Source organism: Phyllostomus hastatus, unplaced genomic scaffold (assembly GCF_019186645.2).
Source record: "Phyllostomus hastatus isolate PE091 unplaced genomic scaffold, TTU_PhHast_1.1 phas_contig_150, whole genome shotgun sequence".
Classification (NCBI taxonomy): domain Eukaryota; kingdom Metazoa; phylum Chordata; class Mammalia; order Chiroptera; family Phyllostomidae; genus Phyllostomus; species Phyllostomus hastatus.
The window spans coordinates 39,900,554-39,922,315 of record NW_025333611.1 but is presented as its reverse complement, the minus strand read 5'-3'; the positions used below and the strand labels follow the sequence as shown (position 1 = coordinate 39,922,315).

Below are 21,762 nucleotides of genomic sequence, written 5' to 3'. Positions count from 1 at the left end.
AAACATGATGGGGAGCAGGCAGTTCAGGTGCCAAACATTCTGCGAGGCACTCTGGAAAGTCATGGCTTGTCCCTGTCACACTTGGCTCAAATCTGTGCCTTAATCAAAGTTGCTATTTGACTTGGGCTTCCAGGATTTTTCCTCAAATCACTGAAACCTTGAGTGTTATACGAAAGTGGATCCACGTTACTGAAGACACTGGGTTCCTGGGGAGCCCAAGTGTGCAGGGGGCCAGAAGAGCTCAGGGGAAAGGAAGAGCCAGCATGGTGTTCAGCTGAAGTGGCCCACACTTAACCAGTGCTGCCTTAAAGAGTTAGAATTTTATGTGTTCAGGCCTGTGTGTGGGAGGGGTTCCAGTGAGCCGCACTGCAGTTTGCAGCCTGGGTGTGGTGAAGAGTTGGTGGGGAGCCACACGCATGCCAGGGCCAGAAGGACGGCAGCGAAGTGCCCAGCAGGAGTGGTTAGGAAGAGAGGGACAGGGTCCCATTTGCCCTTCTGCAGGAGCACCCTGACCACAGGGCAGAGCATGGATGAGGGCAGGGCTGTGACAAGGCTAGCTTTAGACACGGTTAGAATAATTCAGGCCAGGTGGTTGATGCTAGTAAAAGCAAAAAAGCATGTGGATTCAAGAATTGCTAAGGAGGTGCACTCAGTCAGAGAAGGGTACTGATGGGTGCAGGGGCTAGAGCAGGAGGAGCGAGAGGGGCTCCCTGGCTTCTGGTTTGTGTACCTGGGTGGTCAGACTTCACATCCTCTGAGGCAGGAGCAGAGGAAAGGCTGACAGAGCTGTTGGGGAGGGGGGGTGGGTGCTGCCTCAGGTTCAGACAGATTCAGTCTTAGGTGTCTCTGCCCCTTGTAGAGCATGCCAGGTAGGCAGTTGGACAGACAGGAGTCTGGAGCTCTTAGACATGGATAGGTTAGAGACAGCACGTGCAGTCACAAACATTTATGGAGTGATAGGCCCTGTTCTAGGTACTGGGTCCCTGCTTTTCATTGTAATGGGGAAGCTGTGCCCATTCAAATGAGTGCCTCCACTGGGGGAATTAACAAGATGGCAGGGTAGAGAGTGACTGTAGTGGGGGAGTAGGTAGGTGTTGGGAGAATGACTTTGAAGAGCTGAGCCACCCTGGGAAGATAAAGGGGAAGAGTGTTCTGGGCAAAGAGAAGAGCGAGTGGAAAGGCCTAGAGGCAGAATGAGCCCAGCACCTTTGAGGACCTGAATGAAGGAAGGCAGGCTGGCATGACTCAAGCACTATGTACAGTTGGGAGGGCCCATGGAAGGCGGGGCAGCGGGCTTATTCTGGGTGTGATATTCAGGCTCAGGAGTTAGAGTGGATGAGATCACCGGGAGTGTGTGCAGAGGGAAGAAAGGAGAGGACTCTGATCCTTATTTGAAGGGGAGACCTACCTCAAAGGAGACTGAGAAGCAACCAAACCAGGAAAGTGGAAGAGAAAGAGAATGTGGTAAAGAAGTATGGGGACAGGGCTTTAAAGATGCAGAGAGTTGTTAAGTGGCAGATGATGGACAGAGAGAGAAGGAAAGACTGAAAATGTAGACTGCGTTCATCAGCATGAAGATCATTGCTGGCCTTGGAGAAAGCACCCTCCCAAGCCCTTGCTTTCTTTTACTCCCACATTCAGCATCCAGTTGGTTCCAGAGGGTGGAAGCCACGGACCAACCTGCTGGTTCTGGGGGAAGGGGGACATGTTGGGCTGGTAGGAGGATGATAGAAGAGAGGGGAGGAGGGGAAATGAATGCCCAGGGAGAAGGGGCGGAAAGCACTGGCTGGTGTCCCAGGTGGCTGACCACAGGCAAGGAGCATTGATGAGAGAGCCCTCTGTCTTAACCAGCTGCCTCTGTTAATTCAGAGTGGAAGATTATCGGTGTTGTCATTTGGCCACATGTTGAGTTTGGCCACAAAGCATACTGGACGTCCAGTGGTAGATGATAGAAGAGGAGGGCGTGGAGGGCCTGTCAGGTAAGCCTAGCAGGTCAAGCGGGGTGTCAGGATGCTGCTGTAGTGTCCAGAAGGTGTGGTAACTCTGGCTTGACTGGAAGCAATATCAATATCCTGGGTGATCCATTGATCACCCCCTCTTCCAGAAGAGAAGGTGGTGGGTGGCACAGGCTAGGGTGGAAGTCAGGCCTACAGGATATATTGGTGTAAGACTGAGTGGGTGAACATGGGGGGCCTCCAGCCTAACAGCAGACATGTATGCAGTGTTCCTTAGCAAAACCCCTTTGTGAAGGAAGCAAGCACCAGGTCTTGTGATCCCAGAACTTGACCCTCCTAGAACCTTGTGCACTGAGAGACCACTTGGCAGTTAAGACAGAAACCTCTGAGCTGAGTGCCCAGAGGTACATTATGCTGACAGCAAGCTTGTGCATTTATACAGGGCAGCTTGTGTTTGTTTTTATGTTACCTGTTCAGGCCATTTTCCCATCTCTTTGTGAATTCCTGGAGATTAGGCTCTGATTCACTCACAGCGCTTCTTTTGACAGTGCTGCACATAGCAGGCGCTCCTATAGATTCCCAGGGTTTAAAAATCTGCCACAACCACCATATCACACACTCCCCCCACCCCCAGGTCATTCCTGTTTGATGTTTCCTTTGGCTGCACAACTGGTATTACAAAAGTAAGTTGTACTTTGGAACTTGTCTGCATCTGTTTGCATGTGGACATTGAAAAGGGGAGTGGTAGCTTTTACAAGTATTAGGGCAAAGAAGGATTCTGTTTCTAACCTGGGACGATCAGCTGACTCATCAAGTCCTTTGACCTTCTAGATGTCCTCCTTCCTCCACAGGAAAGTGGACACCTAAGCAAGTTTACAGTCAGCCCAGACCTGACACCTGACAACAAGTGATTTTCCAAAAAGTATAATAGAAAGAATAAAAATCCAAGAAAAACTAGCAACTCATTTTGATTTCCTTCTGGCAGATTACGTGGATATGAGTTCCCTGTGTTTTCTATAAAGGGCCCATTTTAGGAGCACGGTTTCTTTCCCCCTCTCACCCCCAGGTGGCAGCAGGGAGCAGAGGAGCCTACAAAGAAAGCAAAGTAAAAAGAATGTTCTTGAGTTGGGTCCTAGGATTGTGTTTTTCTTATACCTCTTCCCTACAGTTTCATTGATCAAAACATTCCCAAGTTTTTCTGAGCTAATTTAGGTTCCCAGATACTGATTTAAAGAAATACTGTGTCCTCCTTCATCCTGAGAGCTTTTAAGAGTGGAGATTTGGGGGGAGGTCCCAGGTGAGGTTGTCAATAGAAGAGTCATCAGTGTCCAGGTGTGTCCTTTCAGGGTCGTGGTCTCCACTGACGGGTTGGTGCCGGGAAGGGGGTCCTGGGTTAGTGTAGCTGGTCCTGAGGTCTGCCATGGCCTCATTGTGTCTGGTTTCAGCCAAGAGCTGCAACACAGCTGAGGCTTAGGAGTTATCCCTAGGGGTTAGTGCTTCAGGGAGTGGTCATGCCAGGGCCCGGGCAGAAGTCACACAAGGCCACTCATCCGTTCCTTGTTCCTCCACTGAGGGTGTCTTACTGCCAGCATGACCAGGGGCATGCCAGGGGGAAAGGTCACCCTAGGGGCCAGGTCCTGGGTTTTCCAGTTCTGCCTGCTGCTAGGTACCCGGGTTTCCCACCTTGGTGACTTCTGCACCTGGCCCATCATCCTTGCTCCGTCACGCCTGTCTAACTGCCCACACATAACAAGAGTAAACATGGGAAAGGAGCAGCCAGGGTCAGAAGCTGAGTGTGGGCACCTCTGTTAGTGGAGGACTCCTGTCCTGATGGCTGAAAACGAGGCTGGGGAGACAGTAGGAAGACATTACCTTCTCTCATCCTCACCTCCTCACCCCACTTCCTGAAACTCCTGCCCCTGCATTCTCAGGATGCTTACTGCTCTGCTGCTTGCATAAGCCATTTGTCTTATTCTGTAGCCGTGTCCCTGTGTGTCACATATCCTTGGAAACTGGGAGCCCAGGAAGAGAGGGGAGCACCCTATTTGTCTTAATATTCCCCAGCACTTGTCCCTGGCACAGAGCAGACTCTTTGTATAAGGACTGTAGAACAGATCTGGTTGAGGACAAGGGGAAGCAAAGCAAGAGTATCGGTGCAGACAGATCTCACTGTGTGGTCCGATATATGGGTCAGAAGAGGGGTTTGGGAAAGTTGGTGACAATGTGCAGGTGATTAGAAAATGCTCACAGTTGGCAGGAGAGTGGGACAAAAGCAGGAGAGAAGGGGTGAGGCAACGAGATGGAGCCTGGTGCTGGTGACTACTCCCTCCTAGCCAACCCCCCCCCAAGGCTGAGAAAGAACCTGTATTGCCAGGGCTCCTTCAGCTGAAAGCAGCAGCAATCCTAGTTAAACTGGCTGAAACACAAGAAGGTTAAAAAGGTAGGTGGGGGCAGGGAAGTAGCTGGTCTCAGGTACAACTAGATCCAGGACTCACATGATGCCTCAGAATGTGTGTGTGTACTCTGCCTCTTTCTCCTTGGCTCCACTCTTAGGCACACCCTTACACTGAATGACAGAGCAGGCTTTCATCCTGCAGAAGTGCAGAACTGACCTGCCCACTGTGACTGGGTTGCTTTCCCACAGCTGAGTCCATGGTCCTGACTCGGGCAAGGCCACAGGGTCAGGGGGCAGGGGGGAATGGGAGTGTCCCCAGAGCGGGGAGTGGGGGCCGAGGAGGCAGAATCATTGGGAGAGCACTGCAGGGTTGCAGGTCCCTGGTTTAAGTCACCATGAGAAGCCGAGGGGCCTCTTATAAGGTGCTGTGCACACAAGTCACTCTTCTCCGTGTTTTTCAGCATCTCCATGAGACCGTGAAGAGGAGTCTTGATAGCACCACGTCCCCACAGAATGGTGACCAGCAGAATGGCTATGGAGACCTCTTTTCTGGGCATAAGAAGACCCGCCGGGAGGTCCCCATGGGCGTAGGTGTGTCTTCCAACGGCCTGCCTCCAGCCTCCCCACTCAGTCAGCCTGAGGAGCCTGGTGCAGAGGCCCTGCAAGCCAGTGGGAAGCACACCCTGGGGCTGGACTCCATGGACAAGAAATGTCTGGCAGACTCAAGCCTCCACCTGAATGGAGGCAGCAACCCCAGCGAATCATTTCCTCTGAGCCTGAGTAAAGAGCTGAAGCAGGAGCCTGTCGATGACCTGCCTTGCATGATCGCAGGGGCCGGCGGCTCCATATCCCAAAGCAACCTCATGCCTGACCTCAATCTTAATGAGCAGGAGTGGAAGGAGCTCATTGAGGAGCTGAACAGGTCAGTGCCTGACGAAGACATGAAGGATCTGTTTACTGAGGACTTCGAAGAGAAGAAGGACCCAGAGTCTTCCGGTTCTGCCACACAGCCTCCCTTGGCACAGGACATCAACATTAAAACAGAATTCTCTCCAGCAGCCTTGGAACAAGAACAGTCAAGCTCTCCGCAAGTAAGGGCTGATTCTGTAGGACCTCCATCCTACAGAATGGGGCCTTCATCCGGGCCTGTGAGCACAGATTCACCCAGCCTTGGGGGCTCTCAGCCTCTGTTCCATACCTCTGGTCGGCCCGGGGCAGACAGTCCCAGTCCCAACCTGATGCCAACATCTGCCCAGGCCCAGAATGCACAAAGAGCCATTTCCAGTGTGGTGTTGCCAAGCCAGGTCCCGGGAGGGGCCTCAAAGCTGTCCTCTGCCCACCAGCTCCAGCAGATTGCTGCCAAGCAGAAGCACCAGCAGATGCTCCAGAATTCACAGCAGGCTGCTCAAGCACCAGCTCCAGGCCAGATGTCTACCTGGCAACAGACAGGCCCATCCCACAGCCCCTTAAATGTTCCCTATACCATGGAGAAGCCTGCTAGCCCTCCTGGCTACAAGCAAGACTTCACCAACTCCAAACTGCTCATGATGCCCAGTGTGAATAAGAGCTCCCCTCATCCTGGAGGCCCCTACCTCCAGCCCAGCCATGTAAACCTGCTGAGTCACCAGGCGCCGCCAGGCAACTTGAGCCAGAGCACTGTGACTAACCAAGGGTCTGTGCTGGACTATGGCAACACCAAGCCCCTTTCTCATTACAAAGCAGACTGCGGGCAAGGCGGCCCTGGGGCTGGCCCGGGCAAGACAGCCCTGATGACCTACCTTCCTCAGCAGCTGCCTCACATGAGCAACGAGCAGAATTCCTTGTTTCTGATGAAACCAAAGCCAGGAAATATGCCCTTCCCGTCGCTGGTTCCACCTAGCCAGGTGAGCTTGGGCTCTGCGCTCTTACTCTGCATCCCTGTGGTTACTGGATCCCACATGGTTGGGAAACAAAGGGAAGGAGGGAGGGAGCTGTGATTGTTCTTTGTTTCCTTGGGAGAGAAAATTGATCAAGCAAATCTGGGTTGAGTCTTAGACAAAAATAGGGTAAAATTCCTTTGATTTTAACTATCCACACTTATGAGGATTCACCTGTACTTGTATCTCGTTCATGCCACACAACTTAAGTAATTTGTGGCTGGATTTTGCAGGTAAACATCAGATTTACTATGCGTCTTCAAAGTTTTGCTTTTCTTTTTTAACCACCTTTCAGATCTCTATGCTCAAAATACCTTAAGTTTTAGGCCCTGGCCAGGTAGCTCGGTTGATTAAAGCATCGTTCCAATACGCCAAGTTGGCACGTTTCATCTTTGGTCAGGGCACATAGAAGAATCAACCAGTGAATGCACAAGCAAATGGAGCAACAAATCAGTGTCTTTTTCTTCACCACCCTCCCCCCTTCCTCTCAAAAATCATTAAAAAATATCCCTTAAGTTTTAGTAAGCTTTGGTAAGCTTGTAATCTATTAGGTGAATGCTGCTTCCAACACGTCTGAGCACCGTGGGTCTTCAGTGGTTATGAACAGGCCTGGCAGAATCACATGGCTCTGCAGGGCGGCCCACGGTCAGGGGCCGGTGCTGTCACCGTCGTGATTTTCACTGCTGCTTTGCTCAGCTGTGTTCTAAGATGCCTCCTCCCTGGGTGACCTCTGATGGGTGGGCCTTGAGCAGCAGGAGAATGTCTTCCTCAGAGAAGGGGTGCAGCACACTTGCTTTGCTCCCTCCATGGTGTGTCCTGGACTTTTTTCTTTTTTGATCCCCTGAAACTTGCCTCCTGCTCTTCACTAGGAAGAGTAAGCCTTCAGTGAATACCTTTGTATATTTATAGCTGGTAATAGCATGAAGAAGTTAACACACTTATAGTGATAAGGGTGTATAAATGGGCACAGTGCTTTTGGAAAGTAATTTTGGCATTATGTGTTTTTTGTAAGCCGTAAAAATATTCATAAGCATTGACACATTATACCCCTGCAAGAAATACTGCCCCCCAAAGAGAAAGTTATATACAAGATATTCATTAATAGTTGTAGCTAATAGCCCCAAACTGGAAGCAGTTTAAGCATTTTGCAACAAGAACAAGCCTGCATGTGTCAGTGTTGAGACTTTTGCTTACATCAACCCTTAAACTGCTGCATGGCCACTAATAGCCACCTTAAGAGCAGCCCAGTGACGACTGCTATCTTAGTAGCACTAGCACTTTGCACCTCACAGAGCGCTCTGTAGCCCATGAGCTGCTGCTGATCAGGGTGAGGAATTACGTCAGAATCTGCCTGCTCTGAGATTAGGCTCTTGTAAAGACTAAATACACAAGTGAATAAGGACTAGAAAGGAGCTAAAGCAGTTGAACTTATTTAAATGATCATTGCTTTTTGCCTTTTTCCTGTTTTGAGTTAAATTTTTCCACTTTTTCTTTAAATGTAAGTAATGATGTTGGCATAACACCGTGGTGACCTTTGACATGACTCTCACTTTGGTCCATGTGTTACTAGAAAGTATGGGCATGAGCATCTGACAGAAGCCAAGCAGTCTCTCCCAGGAAAATGCTGCACATAAGTGGGCAAACACAGCGATCGCAGGAGGTTCAGGGACAGGCCCACCACCAGGGACCCAAGGTTTGCACACTCAAATGTGGCGAGTCTCCATCACCCAGAGCCCCCCAAGTGCTCCTTGGGGCTCTCCTGCACTCATGCATTCCAGTGAGCGAGGGTATATAAGCTCCAGTTGACTACAGAAGCTGTTGGGTGCAAATATGTGAACTTAAATGTAAAATCACACCGTTGCCACTGGCAAGTCACAGGAAGCAAAGCTAGCATGTTGCTTGTGACTGCGCATTGCTGCACCTGGACGTGGAAGCACTCACTCCCTGGGTGTCCGCCTGGCCCTGGTGGGCGGCTCACTGGAGTCCTCTGCAGGGAGCCAGGCTCTCACTAGGTGGCGCTCATGTGCTCTGGTCAGGGCTTGCAGACTTCTCCTTGTCCCACATGACTCCAGACCCCTTATCTGTGTTGACAGGAGCAGAACCCTCCCAACATCCCTGTGCCAGCCCAGGCATCCAGCGTGGGGACCCAGCCGCCCAATGCGTCCGTGGCCAGCACTCACAGCAGCGCCTCCTATCTCAGCGGCCAGCAGCAGGTGGCTGTCATGAAACAGCACCAGTTGCTTTTAGATCAGCAGAAACAGAGGGAGCAGCAACAGAAGCATTTGCAGCAACAGCAGTTCTTGCAAAGGCAGCAGCACCTTCTGGCAGAGCAGGTAAAGAGAAAGGCGGGAGCACAACCCCCACCCCCGCCATGTGCCTCCAGGTCACTGCAGGGCACATGCTCCACAGGGCACGAGGAGATTGTGCGCTCATTGCATGTTTGTGGGTATTAGAGCATTCTGCCATTTTAAGTCCTTTTCTGGGAATGTGGCATTTCTCACAGTGGTGGCCTGTGTCAGAAGCAGCTTTATGTCACTTAGTGGGGGTTAATGAAGGCAGAATCTGTGGCTGAAACCATACGTGTTAGGGACATTTCTCCATGTCCAAGCCCCCAGTCTGTCAGTGCATATGGGGCCCAATGTGGCTGGCTGTAGATGTAGAGTTTGTGACAGGCCAGCTCTGGGGCTGGGGGCCCAGACCTGCCAGGGGCCTGCAGTTTGTAGAGTCAGGGCTGACAGGCCCCACCAGGTGCTGCTGTTCACTCACTTGGTCACCAGGTATAGTGTGCAGGTGTCAAGTTTATAAGAGTTCTCAGGTTTTAAATTACATCCCTAGGACATAAGAGAAGAACTAGCCATCCAGCAGTTCAGGTCGATTGAGGATGATGTTAAAACCCACATTACTGCCTCAGTTCTGCTGTTTTTTAAATAGCAGCCATACACAGGACATTTGAGTTGTTTCACCGATTTAAAGTGACACCTAAAAAGGAGCTGTATACCCAGGGAAAGCTATTCACCTCGTCTTCCCAGGCCTAGGCACCCACCCATCCACATTTTGTGCACGTTTCATGAGAGTGGATCAAAGGTTCAACCATGCTGTAGTGTGTATTAGTATTTCCCCCCTTTTTATGGCTGAGTAATATTCTGTCATATGAATATGTCATATTTTAATTGTTTATCTCTTGATAGATAGGCTGTTTACTTAACTTTTTGTGGACATAGCTTTTTAATTCTCTGAAAGTATATCTAGGGGTGGAATTGCTGGGTGAAATGCTAATTCCTACGTTTAACCTTATGAAGAACTGCCAGACTGTTTTACAAAACAGCTACACCATTTTACATGCCCCCAGTGGTGCATGAAGGTCTCGGTTTCTCTGCATCTTTGCCACATCTGTCTTCTTTTTTCTACCCGTTGTAGTGCATTTGACATGGTACATTGTTGTGACTTTGGTTTGCACCTTCCTGATCTGCCCTCTATTTTTAAAAACTGATATACCACTTTTTTTTTAAATTATTGCTGCTTAGCTCTGACTCATCCTTCTGCTTTATAGTGTTTATTAAAAATCCCCCCAAAGAGACTATGAGCATTATGTCTACAGGAGTCCATTTGTGAGTGACAAGCTTGGACAGTGTTCTTTCCTCAACTTCAACATTGTTTGTTTGTTTTATGTGGGTCTTTTTTGTTTGTTTTATGTGGGTCTTTTTTGCTCTGTTCTTGACATTTTTAGGAGAAGCAGCAGTTTCAGCGCCATCTGACCCGCCCACCACCCCAGTACCAAGACCCGACACAGAGCACCTTCCCACCGCAAGTCGGACAGTTCCCAGGTGAGGGACGTCTGCTGTGGTGGCCGGGGCAGGGGACGGCGGGCCTTGTACAGAGCAGGCAGGCTGCTCTGCACGTGCTGAGTGTCTGTGTGGCCTTGGTCTGGCACTCCAGGGCTTTACTTCCTCGTAGAAACCTCACTCTGCCTGAGGGGCTGCATCCAAGTCACCCACTGAGCCAGGAGAAGAGGGTCGTAGAGGCAGACTGCTTTGGCTGAGTACCTTGGCCAGGTCCCTGGCTATACAATCTTATCAGCAGGAAATGGCTTCTGTAATTCTTGAGAATATTCTTTGCTTCAGCAAAATGACCTCTCCCAGTTTCCAGATAAGGAGAAACTTAATGCACTTGTGTGGCCTTTGCTTCATTGTTTTTCTTCCTGTCTGCTCACTTTCAAGTGTCACAGGTGGCTGCCCCAGCCATGGACAGTTGGCCAGGAAGGGGCAGGAGGCACTCTGAGGGGTCCCAGATGTCATGTGTCAGACACAGGAGGGAGTCTGGCTGCCGTTCCTTTGGCTGTCACTCCAGAAATACTGAGAGATGCCTGCCAACTGGCAGGTGCAAGGAAATGTGGTCTGTTCTTCTTGGAGTGTCTTCGGAACCTGTCCTTTCCTTGGTCAGTGACTCTCAGTGTAAAGTGTCCCAGAGGAACTCACCACAGCTGTGCATTCTGGAAGAGACCGAGTGGAGTTCCATATGCATGCTGACCAGGACCGAGGAGCCAAAGTCAGCGGGCATCTCAGAAGCCTGGGTCTCAGCCATTTTGCTGCTTTCGTGCCATCTGTCGTTGCTCTGGGCTCTCGGTGGGAGTGAGAGGGGCTCTTTCCTTTCCTCTGCCCAGTCATTAGATAAATGCCAGTGGGACGCATGAGGGGAGGAGCAAAGTGCACAGCGAAGGCCAGCCCCTGGACAATGGCTGGCCTGCCCACAAAAATTTGCCTCAGTCGTTGCTTTTGCCCCGTAGCCATCACTTAAGGCAGAGCCCCAGAGCACTGTGTCTCTCGGTCCGATTCCTCAGTGTCTTCCTAGCACAGCACCCGCCACAGAGCAGGTGCTTGCCAGTGCCTGCAGGGTGCAGTTGGGGCTGCTCTTTTCTGAGGGTCTCATCTGCGCAGTGTGAGCAGCGCTCACCCAGAGGCCTGGAGCCACGGCCACAGTGCAGTTTCCCCTCTGACCAGGCAGGGGCAGCTCTTCACTGCTGTCTCGAACCAGCTGGCACTTTCCCCACACCCAGCCACAAAGCTCCCCGCACAGACCACCTTTTATGACTTCGCACACACCCTTCTCTCAATCCGGAGTCCTGTCTCTCCAAGCTGTCAAATCACTCGGCTCCTACCCTTTCAAATCCCAGTGGGTTTGTCATCTTTTTCTGAAGCCTGCTGAGCACCCCCAGGCCCCGAGCCTTCGTCCCCTGTGCTCCCACAGTCTGCTGCCCAGCCTGTGCTGAATGCTGCTGCAGCACATGGCAGCGGTGCCTCCCAGCGGCGTGCCCTAAGTGGGCTCCAAGGAGCCCAGGGCCCCGAGTTAGGCCTGCACAGGGCAGAGATAGGTGGGCCTCAGAAGAACAAGCCAAGGCCACTGGCTGCCCTCCCCTCGGGCTTGCCCATCCCTCTGCCTTTATCTTAACCTCAGGTGCTCCAGGGCCCCAGGACTCTCTTCTTTGAGGTCTCACTGGTTGTGAGGTGCCTGGAGTTCTCATTCTGCTGTTCATGCCCATAGGATGGCAGCAGCACTTTGACTCTGGGAGGCGTCTCCACAGTGGTGGCCAAGAAACGCCACCTTGACTGACAGAATCTTCTCTGTCTTCCAGGGTCTTCCACTGCTGTGCCTGGAATGAACACCTTGGGTCCGTCTAACTCCAGCTGTCCTCGAGGATTCCCTCAGACTGGGAACCTGATGCCAATGGGCCCTGTGCACACTTCCGTTTCCTCTCTCTCCTCAAACTCGGGCCAGCAGGACCGCACTGTGGTTCAGTTCACTGGCTCCCAGAGCATGCCGCAGGGCAGCCTCTATGGTATGGCTGCCAGCATCACCCAGATAGTCACCCAGCCCCCATCACAGGCCACCAACGGACATGCCCACATTCCTCGGCAGGCCAGCATGGGCCAGAACACCTCAGTCTCAGCTGCCTATGGACAGAACTCTCTGGGGAGCTCTGGCCTCTCTCAACAGCACAATAAGGGGACCCTGAACTCTGGTTTAACTAAGCCACAGGTCCCAAGGGTGTCAGCAGCCATGGGAGGCCAGAATCCGTCCTGGCAACACCATGGAGTGCCGACCCTGAGCAGCCCGGCCCCAGGCAGCACCACCGTCAGCCCCTTCACTGCAGCATCCAGCTTCCACATGCAGCAGGCCCGCCTGCAGGTGTCCAGCCCGCGGTTCCCCCAGGCGGTGCCCAGTAGGCCCATGGCTCCTATGAGCTCGGCAGCTTCCGCTGGGCCCATGTTGCCTCCCGTGAGTGCACAGCAGAGGACCAGCGCCCCTGCCCCGGCACCTCCCCAGGCAGCCCCGCAACAGGGCTTGCCGGGCCTGAGCCCTGGTGGGCCTGAGCTGGGGGCCTTCAGCCAGAGCCCTGCCCCACCTATGGGCGGCCGGGCAGGGATGCACTGTTCCCAAGCCTACCCTGTGCGGACTTCGGGCCAGGAGCTCCCCTTTGCCTACAGTGGGCAGCCGGGGGGCAGTGGTCTGGCCAGCATGGCGGGGGATGCCGACTTGATTGACTCCTTGCTGAAGAACAGGACTTCAGAAGAGTGGATGAACGATCTGGATGACCTTCTGGGGCCTCAGTAATGGCAGGATTCATGGTGTTATCAGTGTTCTTACATCTTGTATTTTTGTTCTCATATTCAATGATGAGCAACTATTTGGACCAAAAGCCCACAGCCCAGGTTCTGGGTGGGTAGAGCAGAGCCCGGGGCTGAGGTCCCACCTGGCCAGAATCTGGGGAGCGCCCTGCTCCACCCCAGTGTAGTGGTCTGTCCCGCTGGCCCCAGACCATCTGCTGGCATCATCACCTGGTATCAGGACAGCAGGACAGGGTTCCACAGGTGGTTTTCTGTCCAAATGACCAAAAGCCAACAGATAAAACAGTGAAACCCCACAATGTCAGTCTTTTAAAAACCAGTGCCATCTTGTTGGCTTAATCCAAGATTTCTCCACTCGCCTCATTGTTGGGGGGAAGCATTTGTTGAGGCTCCATATAGCAGAACTATTTGCAATTTGTAGCATAGAAAAGATTAAAATTTTTAAAGGTTTTAAAGCAGGATAGGTGGTGGTTTAAGCTATTTCTGTGGCATTGGAAACCTAGGGCTTCCTTTAATGGCCTTTTGTGCTCGGACTCTGTCTGCCTTCGGGAGAAAGGGAGCATCACGGGAAAAGCCTTTCCATCAGTACAGGCTGTGGCTGATGCAGGTGCGAGAAAGGCACAGGATGCCATGAGGCAGCAGCGCTGGTTGGTGACAGGTGCGGTCTGCCCGGCAAGCTCTCCCTCCAGAATGCTGCTCTTTCGGTGGGCATTTCTGAGGACCCTGGTGGAGGGGTCCCTCCTTCCACACTGGTAGCAGGACCCCAGGTCGCCCCCACGCTAAATGCTGAAATGGAGTATTTGGGATTCCCGGTTCCCCTTTTGGTGTAAGTCCCCACCATCTGCAGCTGGGTGTTCGGACAGCATGTATTTAATGCATTAGAAAGCGGGCGTCGGTCAGTCGTGCACAGAGGTCTTTCCTTCACCCCATCTTCCCTTCTGTTGCCCTTTTTTCTGCCTCCCCATTTTTCTCTCTGCAGCTCAACTGGAAAACCTTTTTGAGACAATGATTTACTAGATTGGCGGGGAAAAGAATCATTACAGTTCCTTAGGGAGACCTCGCATTGTGGAGAGGAAGGCACCCCTCCCTGAAAGGAAAGCTAAGGGGAAGAAGGAGTTGTGGGCTGGTTTGGTAGGGAGCCCCACCCAGCGCCAGGCAGAGGGAGGAGTTCTGCTTTGTTTTACTCTTGTCACTCCCACGTCAGATGACTTGCACTTTTTAAAGAGAGTTGCTTTATAACACTAATACATCCTTTTTAAAGATCTAAGTGGATTTGACTTTTAAGGTCTATGAATTAATGGACTTGACTAAGCTAGGAGTCCACAAAGCAAAGTATTGCCTGTGGGCTGTTTGTGCAGGAGGAAGATGGAGCAAGCATTCGGTGTAAAGGAAAGCGGACTGGAGGACAGGGTGAGCCCCTCTCCCACTGAGCAGAGGAGAAAGGGCCGCTGACAAGCGTGGTCTCAGGGGAGACTGCCATAGTCATTCACAGAGTGTCCTATGGAAAGAACTGAGCCGAGAAGGTTCCCAAGAGCAGCCTGGGTGCAGGGACGGGGGGCTGGACACCCATTGGTGATGCTCTGCACCTGCAGTGCCTTCGTGGGGGCTCAGCCCTCACCCTTCTCTTAGAGCCATTTCCCCTGACCCACCTTCCCTGCCTTTTCCGGGTGCTAGACTTCACTCTCCAAAAGGGAGTGAATCATAGAGCCCGTGACACCACCCTCTTGAGTGCAGTCCCCGGTGTAGAGGGGAGGAGGGTGACTTCAAGTAGGTTTTCTACCAAAAAAGGGTGGGCAGACCGCTAGTGATGGGCCCTTGCTCCTCTCTGGTCTCTCTCTGGCTGTCACTCACCTCTGTCCCCAGGGCACTCTCCCTCTCCTAGGGAGGCTGCCCCAGCCTTAGTCCCCCTAGTCCTGGGCCACCTAGACAAACAGCAGGCTCCTTGCCTGCTGCAGTGTCAGAGCAATAAAATGTGATGCTCGGGCCCCCCAGGGAGCCACCCGTGGCTTTATTTATGAACCTGGTGTTTGGGTAGTCAGGGAGGAAGGGATACCACTTCAGTGTAAACCCTCCCCCCCATTTGCCAGGAGCCATGACTCAAAAAGGGTGCTGGGACTTTTGTTATACACATTTGCTTTGTGTAAATAAATGTTTACAATTTTATATTAAAGATGGAATAAGCGATAGAGCTTCTGACTGTATATTTTTTACTTTTATAGATTTTAAAACTGATCCTTTATATATGTGTTTTGGGGAGCTATGATAAGTTTTATGGCAAACGGTCTTGTTAACTTTTTATTGTCATCAAAGTACATAAAAATCCTATTAATCCCCTTATTCTTCTACTTCCCTTAACTCTGGTATACACCAAAAAGAAACCCTGACTTTCCTGTTTTACCATTATAAAGCAATAAAAATATTTTGCTAGTAGAGAAACTGCCCATGGATTGACTTGACAAGGCCAAGCTGCAGGGTGGGAGGTGGGCCATGGCTGCTTGGTTTGGTTGTTGATTTTCCTCTGAGATTTGTCACTGGGGGTGACAGGAGACTGGAGCTGATCCCACTCAGGGCCATCAGGCTCCCTCTCTGGGGCTTGTCCGTGTCTCCAGGTCTAATGTGAGGGAAGCTGAACCAGAGAAGTCACATGTCTTACAGTCAGGCTTTCTAGACGGCACATGTCACAGCGAAATGTCTTCGTGGAGCGAGTCACATTCGGTCTCCCAGTGTATATAAAAGTTATATTTACACTGTCATCTTACTAAGTGTGCAGACACATTGTGTCTAACGCTATGTACATACTTCAATTTAAAAATAATGCACAAAAAATTTTAAATACCAGATTGCTAAAAAATGCTACTCATCTGAGCTTCGGCATGTTTTTGCTGGTGGTGGTTTTGCCTCGATGCTGATGGATCGGGGTGGCAAGTCCTTAAAATGAGATAACAGTGAAGTTTGCTGCGCTGAGTGCCTCTTCCTCTCGTGAGTGATGCCTCTGTAGTGTGTGATGTTGTTTGAGAGCAACTTACTCAGAGCAGAACTTTCTTCAACATTGGAGCTATCCTCTCAAACCCTGCTGTTTCCAACCCTCCTTCAGTGTCCTCCCCTCAGTCTTCACAGAACTGAAGGGTTGGGGCTTTTCTCTGGCTTAGGCTTGGGCTTAGGGGGACGTTGTGGCTGGTTTGAGCTTCTATCAAGAGCCCTAAAACTGCCCTGGCTGGGTAGCTCCGTTGGTTGGAGTATCTTCCTGATACGCCAAGGTTTCAGGTTCCCTCCCCAGTCAGGGCACATACAGGAGTCAACCAGTGAATGCATAGATGTGTCAGACGACAATCAGTGTTTCTCCCTTTCCCCCTCTCCCCCTTCCTCTCTGTAAAATCAGTAAATACAATTTGAAGATGACTAAAAGTTTCTCCGGATGAACAGTGAGGGGTTTCACTTTCTCATTCTCTGTGGTCACTGGAGTAGCACTTTAAGTTTCCTTATAGTGCTTCCCCTTGGCATTCACAGCCTGGCTGGCTGGCTGGCACAAGAGGCCTAGAGTTCAGCCTGTCTCAGCTTTTGGTCCACAATCTTCAGCCTTCCTCACGCAGCTTCATTATTTTTAGCTTTTCATTTCAAGTAAGAGACTTCCTTTCACTTGAAAACTTAGAGGCCATTGTATATTTTCTAAAGATTTTTATTTATTTTTTATTTATATTCAGAGAGTGGGAAAGAAAGGGAGCGAGACATCAATGTGTGATTGCCTCTCATGTGCCCCCAACTGGGGACCTGGCCTGCAACACAGGCATGTGCCCTGACCAGGAATTAAACCAGTGACCTTTTGATTCGTAGGCTGGCACGCAATCCACTGAGTCACACCATCCAGGACCATTGTACAATTTTTAATTGACCTGATTTTAATATTGTGTCTTGGAAGGTCACCCTCACCAGTGACCAAGGAAGTACAAATCGGAACAAAAGTGAGATTACTCTGCTTGGCAGGTTAGCAGGTGAAGAATACTTAGTTGCTGGCTGCAGTGTGGTGAGGCAGGCTGTGATACAACTTTTTGTGAGAAGGAATTTTGTGAAAGGTATCACATGCCATAAAATGTTCACGCCATTGAAATGTGACTTCCAGCCAAGATAGAGGTGTAGGTAAATACGCTTTACTTCCTTGCACAACCAAAAGGAGGACAACCAATTAAAAAAAAAAAAAAACAGCCCGAACTGCCAGAAAATTGAACTGTATGGAAACCTGACAACCAAGGATTTAAAGAAGAAACATTTGTCTAGGCTGGTAGGAGGGGTGGATATGGGCAGCCGGGTGCAGAGGACACGTGACAAGGCGGCAGACCAGGCTGAGTGAGGTGGCAGCTGGCAGTCTGGGGTGTCCCACATTCACATGTGAAAAGCCAGGAGGAACAGCAGGCGAGCCAGACTATGCAACCCAAGGTTCCAGTGTGGGGGAAAAAAGCCTCAAAAAACTCTGAGTGAAAACAACTGTGGGGGTTGAGGCAGCAGCGGGAGAAGCTCCCAGCCTCACAAGAGAGTCCATTCAAGGGACCCCCAAGGTTCTGGAACATACACAAGCTCACCCACCCAGGAGTTAGCACCAGGAGGGCCTAATTTGTCTGTGGGTAGTGGAGGAGGTACCTGAAAGCCCTGCAAGAGCTGAGCAAGCAGCACTGTTCCCTCTCGGACCCTCCCCCACATAGAGTACCACAATGCAGCCATGTGGGTTGCCCCGCCCTGGCAGATACCTAAGGCTCCACCCTTTACAACATAACAGGTGCCCAAGACAAAAAAATCTGGCCCAAATGAAAGAACAGATCAAAGCTCCAGAAAAAGAACTAAGCAATGAGGAGAAAGACAACCTATCTGATGCAGAATTCAAAACACTGGTAATCAGGATGCTCACAGAATTGGCTGAATATGGTCACAAATTAGATGAAAAACTGAAGGCTATGAAAAGTGAAATAAAGGAAAATATACAGGGAACCAACAGTGATGGGAAGGAAACTCAAATCAATGATTTGGAACAGAAGGAAGAAATAAACATTCAACCAGAACAGAAGAAACAAGAATTCAAAAAAAATGAGGAGAGGTTTAAGAACCTCCAGGACAATGTTAAATGTTTCAACATCTGAATCAGAGGGGTGCCAGAAGGAGACGACCAAGAAATTGAAAACTTATTTGAACAAATAATAAAGGAGAACTTCCCCAATCTGGCAAAGCAAATAGACATCCAGGAAGTCCAGGAAGCTCAGAGAGTTCCAGAGAAGTTGGACCCAAGGAGGAACACACCAACGCACATCATAATTACATTACTCAAGATTAAGATTAAAGATAAGGGGAGAATCGTAAAAGCAGCAAGAGAAAAGGAGACAGCTACCTACAAAGGAGTGCCCATAAGACTGTCAGCTGATTTCTCAAAAGGAAACTTGTAGGCAAGAAGGGGCTGGAAAGAAGTATTCCAAGTCGTCTCTGCTTCCCACCAAGATGGAGGCATAGGTGGACGCACCGTACCTCCACGCACAACCAAGATTGGAACAACAATAATTTAGAAGTAGAAAAACAACCAGAACTGACAGAGTTTATCTGAATGGAAGTTGGACAGCAAAGAAGTTAAAGTAGACCCGTTCATCCAGACTGATAGGAGGGGTGGAGACGAGCAGCCAGGCGCGGGTTGCGGCGCAGAGAGCAGAAAGAGTTAGGTGCATAAGGCAACCAGGGGCACATAAGGCATCTGGGGCGAGCAAGATCGCAGCGGGTGGACTCTGAGTATGCAAGTGGCAGCTGGCAGACCCAGTGAGGCGGCAATTGTGGAGCAGGGCAGAGCATGCACCCCAGGATCCCAGAGAAGGGACTGAGGTTCCAAGGAGAACGGAGCTACCGCCATTGTTCCCTCCCGCCCCCGCCCCCACATACAACGTTGCAATCTAGCGACTGGGGTGCCCAGCCCTGGTGAACACCTAAGGCTCCGCCCCTTACTGTAACTGGCACGACCAGACCAAAAGAAAAAAAAAGAGAGAGATGGCTTAAACAGAAGAACAAATCAATGCCCCAGGACTCATCCTTTTAAGTGACTGAGAGAAAGCTAATCTATCAGATGCACAGTTCAAAACACTGGTGATCAGGAAGCTCACAGAATTGGTTGATTTTGGGCACAAATTAGATAAACAAATGCAGGTTACCATAAAAGAAATGAAGGAAAATGCATAGGGAACCAATAGTGATGGGAAGGAAACTGGGACTCAAAACAATAGAGTGGACCAGAAGGAAGCAAGAAACAACCAAACAGGAAAGAATGGAGAAATAAGAATTCAAAAAAATGAGAAGCTTAGGAACCTCCAAGACATCTTTAAATGTTCCAACATCTGAATTATAGGGGTACCAGAAGGGGAAGAGGTACAGCAACAGATTGAACACATGTGAACAAATAATATAGGAGAACTTCCCCATTCTGGCAAAGGAAATAGACTCCCAGGAAATCCAGGAAGCTCAGAGAGACCCAAAGAAGTTGGACCCAAGAAGAGACACACCAAGGCACATCATAATTACATTAGCCAAGGTCAAAATGAAGGAGAGAATCCTAGAAGCAGCAAGAGATAAGGGGACAGTCACCTACAAAGGAGTTCCCATCAGACCGTCAGCTGATTTCTTAAAAGAGATCTTACAGGCAAGAAGGCTAGAAAGAAGTATTCCAAGTCATGAAAGGCAAGGACCTACATCCAAGATTACTCTATCCAGCAAAAATTTCATTTAGAATGGAAGGGCAGATAAAGTGCTTCCCAGATAAGGTCAAGTTAAAGGAGTTTATCATCACCAAGCCCTTATTATATGAAATGTTAAAGGGACTTATCTGAGAACAGAAGATAAAAAAAAAAACATGTATAGTAAAATGACAGCAAACTCACAATTATGAACAACCACACCTAAAGCAAAACCAAAAGAAACTAAGCAAATGACTAGAACAGGAACAGAACCACAGAAATGAAGATCACATGGAGGGTTAGCAACAGGGGAGTGGGAGGAGAGAGGGGAAAAGGTACAGAGAATAAGTAGCACAGATTGTAGGTTGAAAATAGACAGCGGGAGGGTAAGAATAGTATGAGAAACATAGAAGCTAAAGAACTTATAAGTATGACACATGGACATGAACTAAAGGGGGGGGATGTGGGTGGGAGAGGGTGTACAGGGTGGAGGGGAGTGAAGGGGGGAAATGGGACAACTGTAATAGCATAATCAATAAAATATATTTTTTAAAAAAGAAGTATTCCAAGTCACGAAAGGCAGTGACCTACATCCAAGATGACTCTATCCAGGAAAGCTTTCATTTAGAATGGAAGGGCAGATAAAGTGCTTCCAGATAAGGTCAAGTTAAAGGAGTTCATCATTACCAAGCCCTTATTATATGAAATGTTAAAGGGACTTATCTAAGAAAAGATCAAGAATATGAACAATAAAATGACAACAAACTCACAACTATTAACAAATGAACCTAAAAGAGAAGAAAAACAACAACAACAAAAAACTAAGGAAACAACTAGAACAGGAACAGAATCACAGAAAGGGAGATCACATGGAGGTTAACAGTGGGGAAAGCAAAGGGAGGAAAAGGGTGGGGGAAGGTACAGAGAATAAGAAGCATCAATGGTAGGTAGAAAATAGACAGGGGGAGTTAAGAGTATAGAAAATGTAGAAACCAAAGAACTTATCTGTACGATCGATCCATGGACATGAACTAAGGAAGAAAAGGAGGGTGGGAGGGGGGGTTGCAGGGTGGTGGGGGATAAAGAGGAGAAAAAATGGGACAACTGTAATAGCATAATCAATAAAGTTATACTTAAAAAAAAGTTCATGCCATCTGTCCCACCCCAGCAATTGCCGCTCTGAGAAGCCATTCTTGCATGTCACTCTGGCTGCAAGGTGGGTTCTAGCACAGCGGTGTCACAGCAGTGCTCTGACTGCAGAAAGCCAGACAGCCTCTGATCACAAGGGCTTGGTCAAGTACTTCGCTCGATGAGACACAATACACTTATTTTAAGCATTTATGAAGGCTTGGAACATAGCAACTTAGAATGATGGTTTTCTTGGGCTTCTTATATTGCAAGCCAATAGAAAAGAAATTTGGCTAATAAACTCCCCTGTATCCCCTTCCCTGACTTTTTTTTTAATACATATGGAAGGATTTTTATTGAGAGTATTCTTTTTTTAAAATATTTTATTTATTTATTTTTAGAGAGGGAAGGGAGGGAGAAAGAGAGAGAGAAAAAAACATCAATGTGTGGTTGCTGGGGGCCGTGGCCTGCAACCCAGGCATGTGCCCTGATTGGGAGTCGAACCTGCGATGCTTTGGTTCACAGTCCATGCTCAATTCACTGAGCTACACCAGCCAGGGTTTCCCTTCCCTTACTCTTTTTATTTTTAAAGATTTTATTGCCCTGGCTGGAGTAGCTCAGTGGATTGAGCACGGGCTGCAAAGTGTCACAGTTTCGATTCCCAGTCAGGGCACATGCCTGCGTTGCAGGCCATGACCCCCAGCAACCGCACATTGATGTTTTTCTCTATCTCCCTCCTTTCCCTCTCTAAAAATAAATAAATAAAATATTTTTTAAAAATCAAGGGTGAATTAAAAAAAGATTTTTTTTATTTTTAGAGAAAAGGGAAGGGAGGGAGAAAGTGGGAGAGAAACGTCAGTGTGTGGTTGCCTCTCATGCACCCCCAACTGGGGACTTGACCTGCAACCCAGGCATGTGCCCTGACTGGGAATCGAACACATGACCCTTGGGTTCCCAGGCAGGCACTCAGCTCCTTGAGCCACACCAGTTAGGGCATGGCTCATTCTTTTTTTTTTTAATATATTTTATTGATTATGCTATTACAGTTGTCCC

The 21,762-nt window shown here is 49.6% G+C and overlaps 1 protein-coding gene across 2 annotated transcripts in view; it reads left to right on the top strand.

Moving 5' to 3' along the window:
* The window catches only part of MAML1 (mastermind like transcriptional coactivator 1), a 44,702-nt gene extending 29,377 nt beyond the window's left edge, over window positions 1–15,325 (top strand). Inside the window, exons 1-5 of one of the 2 annotated variants that reach the window (XM_045825828.1) lie at window positions 1,804–1,979; window positions 4,812–6,233; window positions 8,360–8,599; window positions 9,994–10,090; window positions 11,896–15,325. In XM_045825828.1, the coding sequence (XP_045681784.1) occupies window positions 4,932–6,233; window positions 8,360–8,599; window positions 9,994–10,090; window positions 11,896–12,875 (2,619 nt within the window). In that variant the 5' untranslated portion in view covers window positions 1,804–1,979; window positions 4,812–4,931 and the 3' untranslated portion in view covers window positions 12,876–15,325. Of the gene's footprint in view, window positions 1–1,803; window positions 1,980–4,811; window positions 6,234–8,359; window positions 8,600–9,993; window positions 10,091–11,895 lie in introns of those variants that run through there. The other variant, XM_045825821.1, reaches the window with a different exon arrangement.
* Window positions 15,326–21,762: the final 6,437 nt, after the last annotated feature.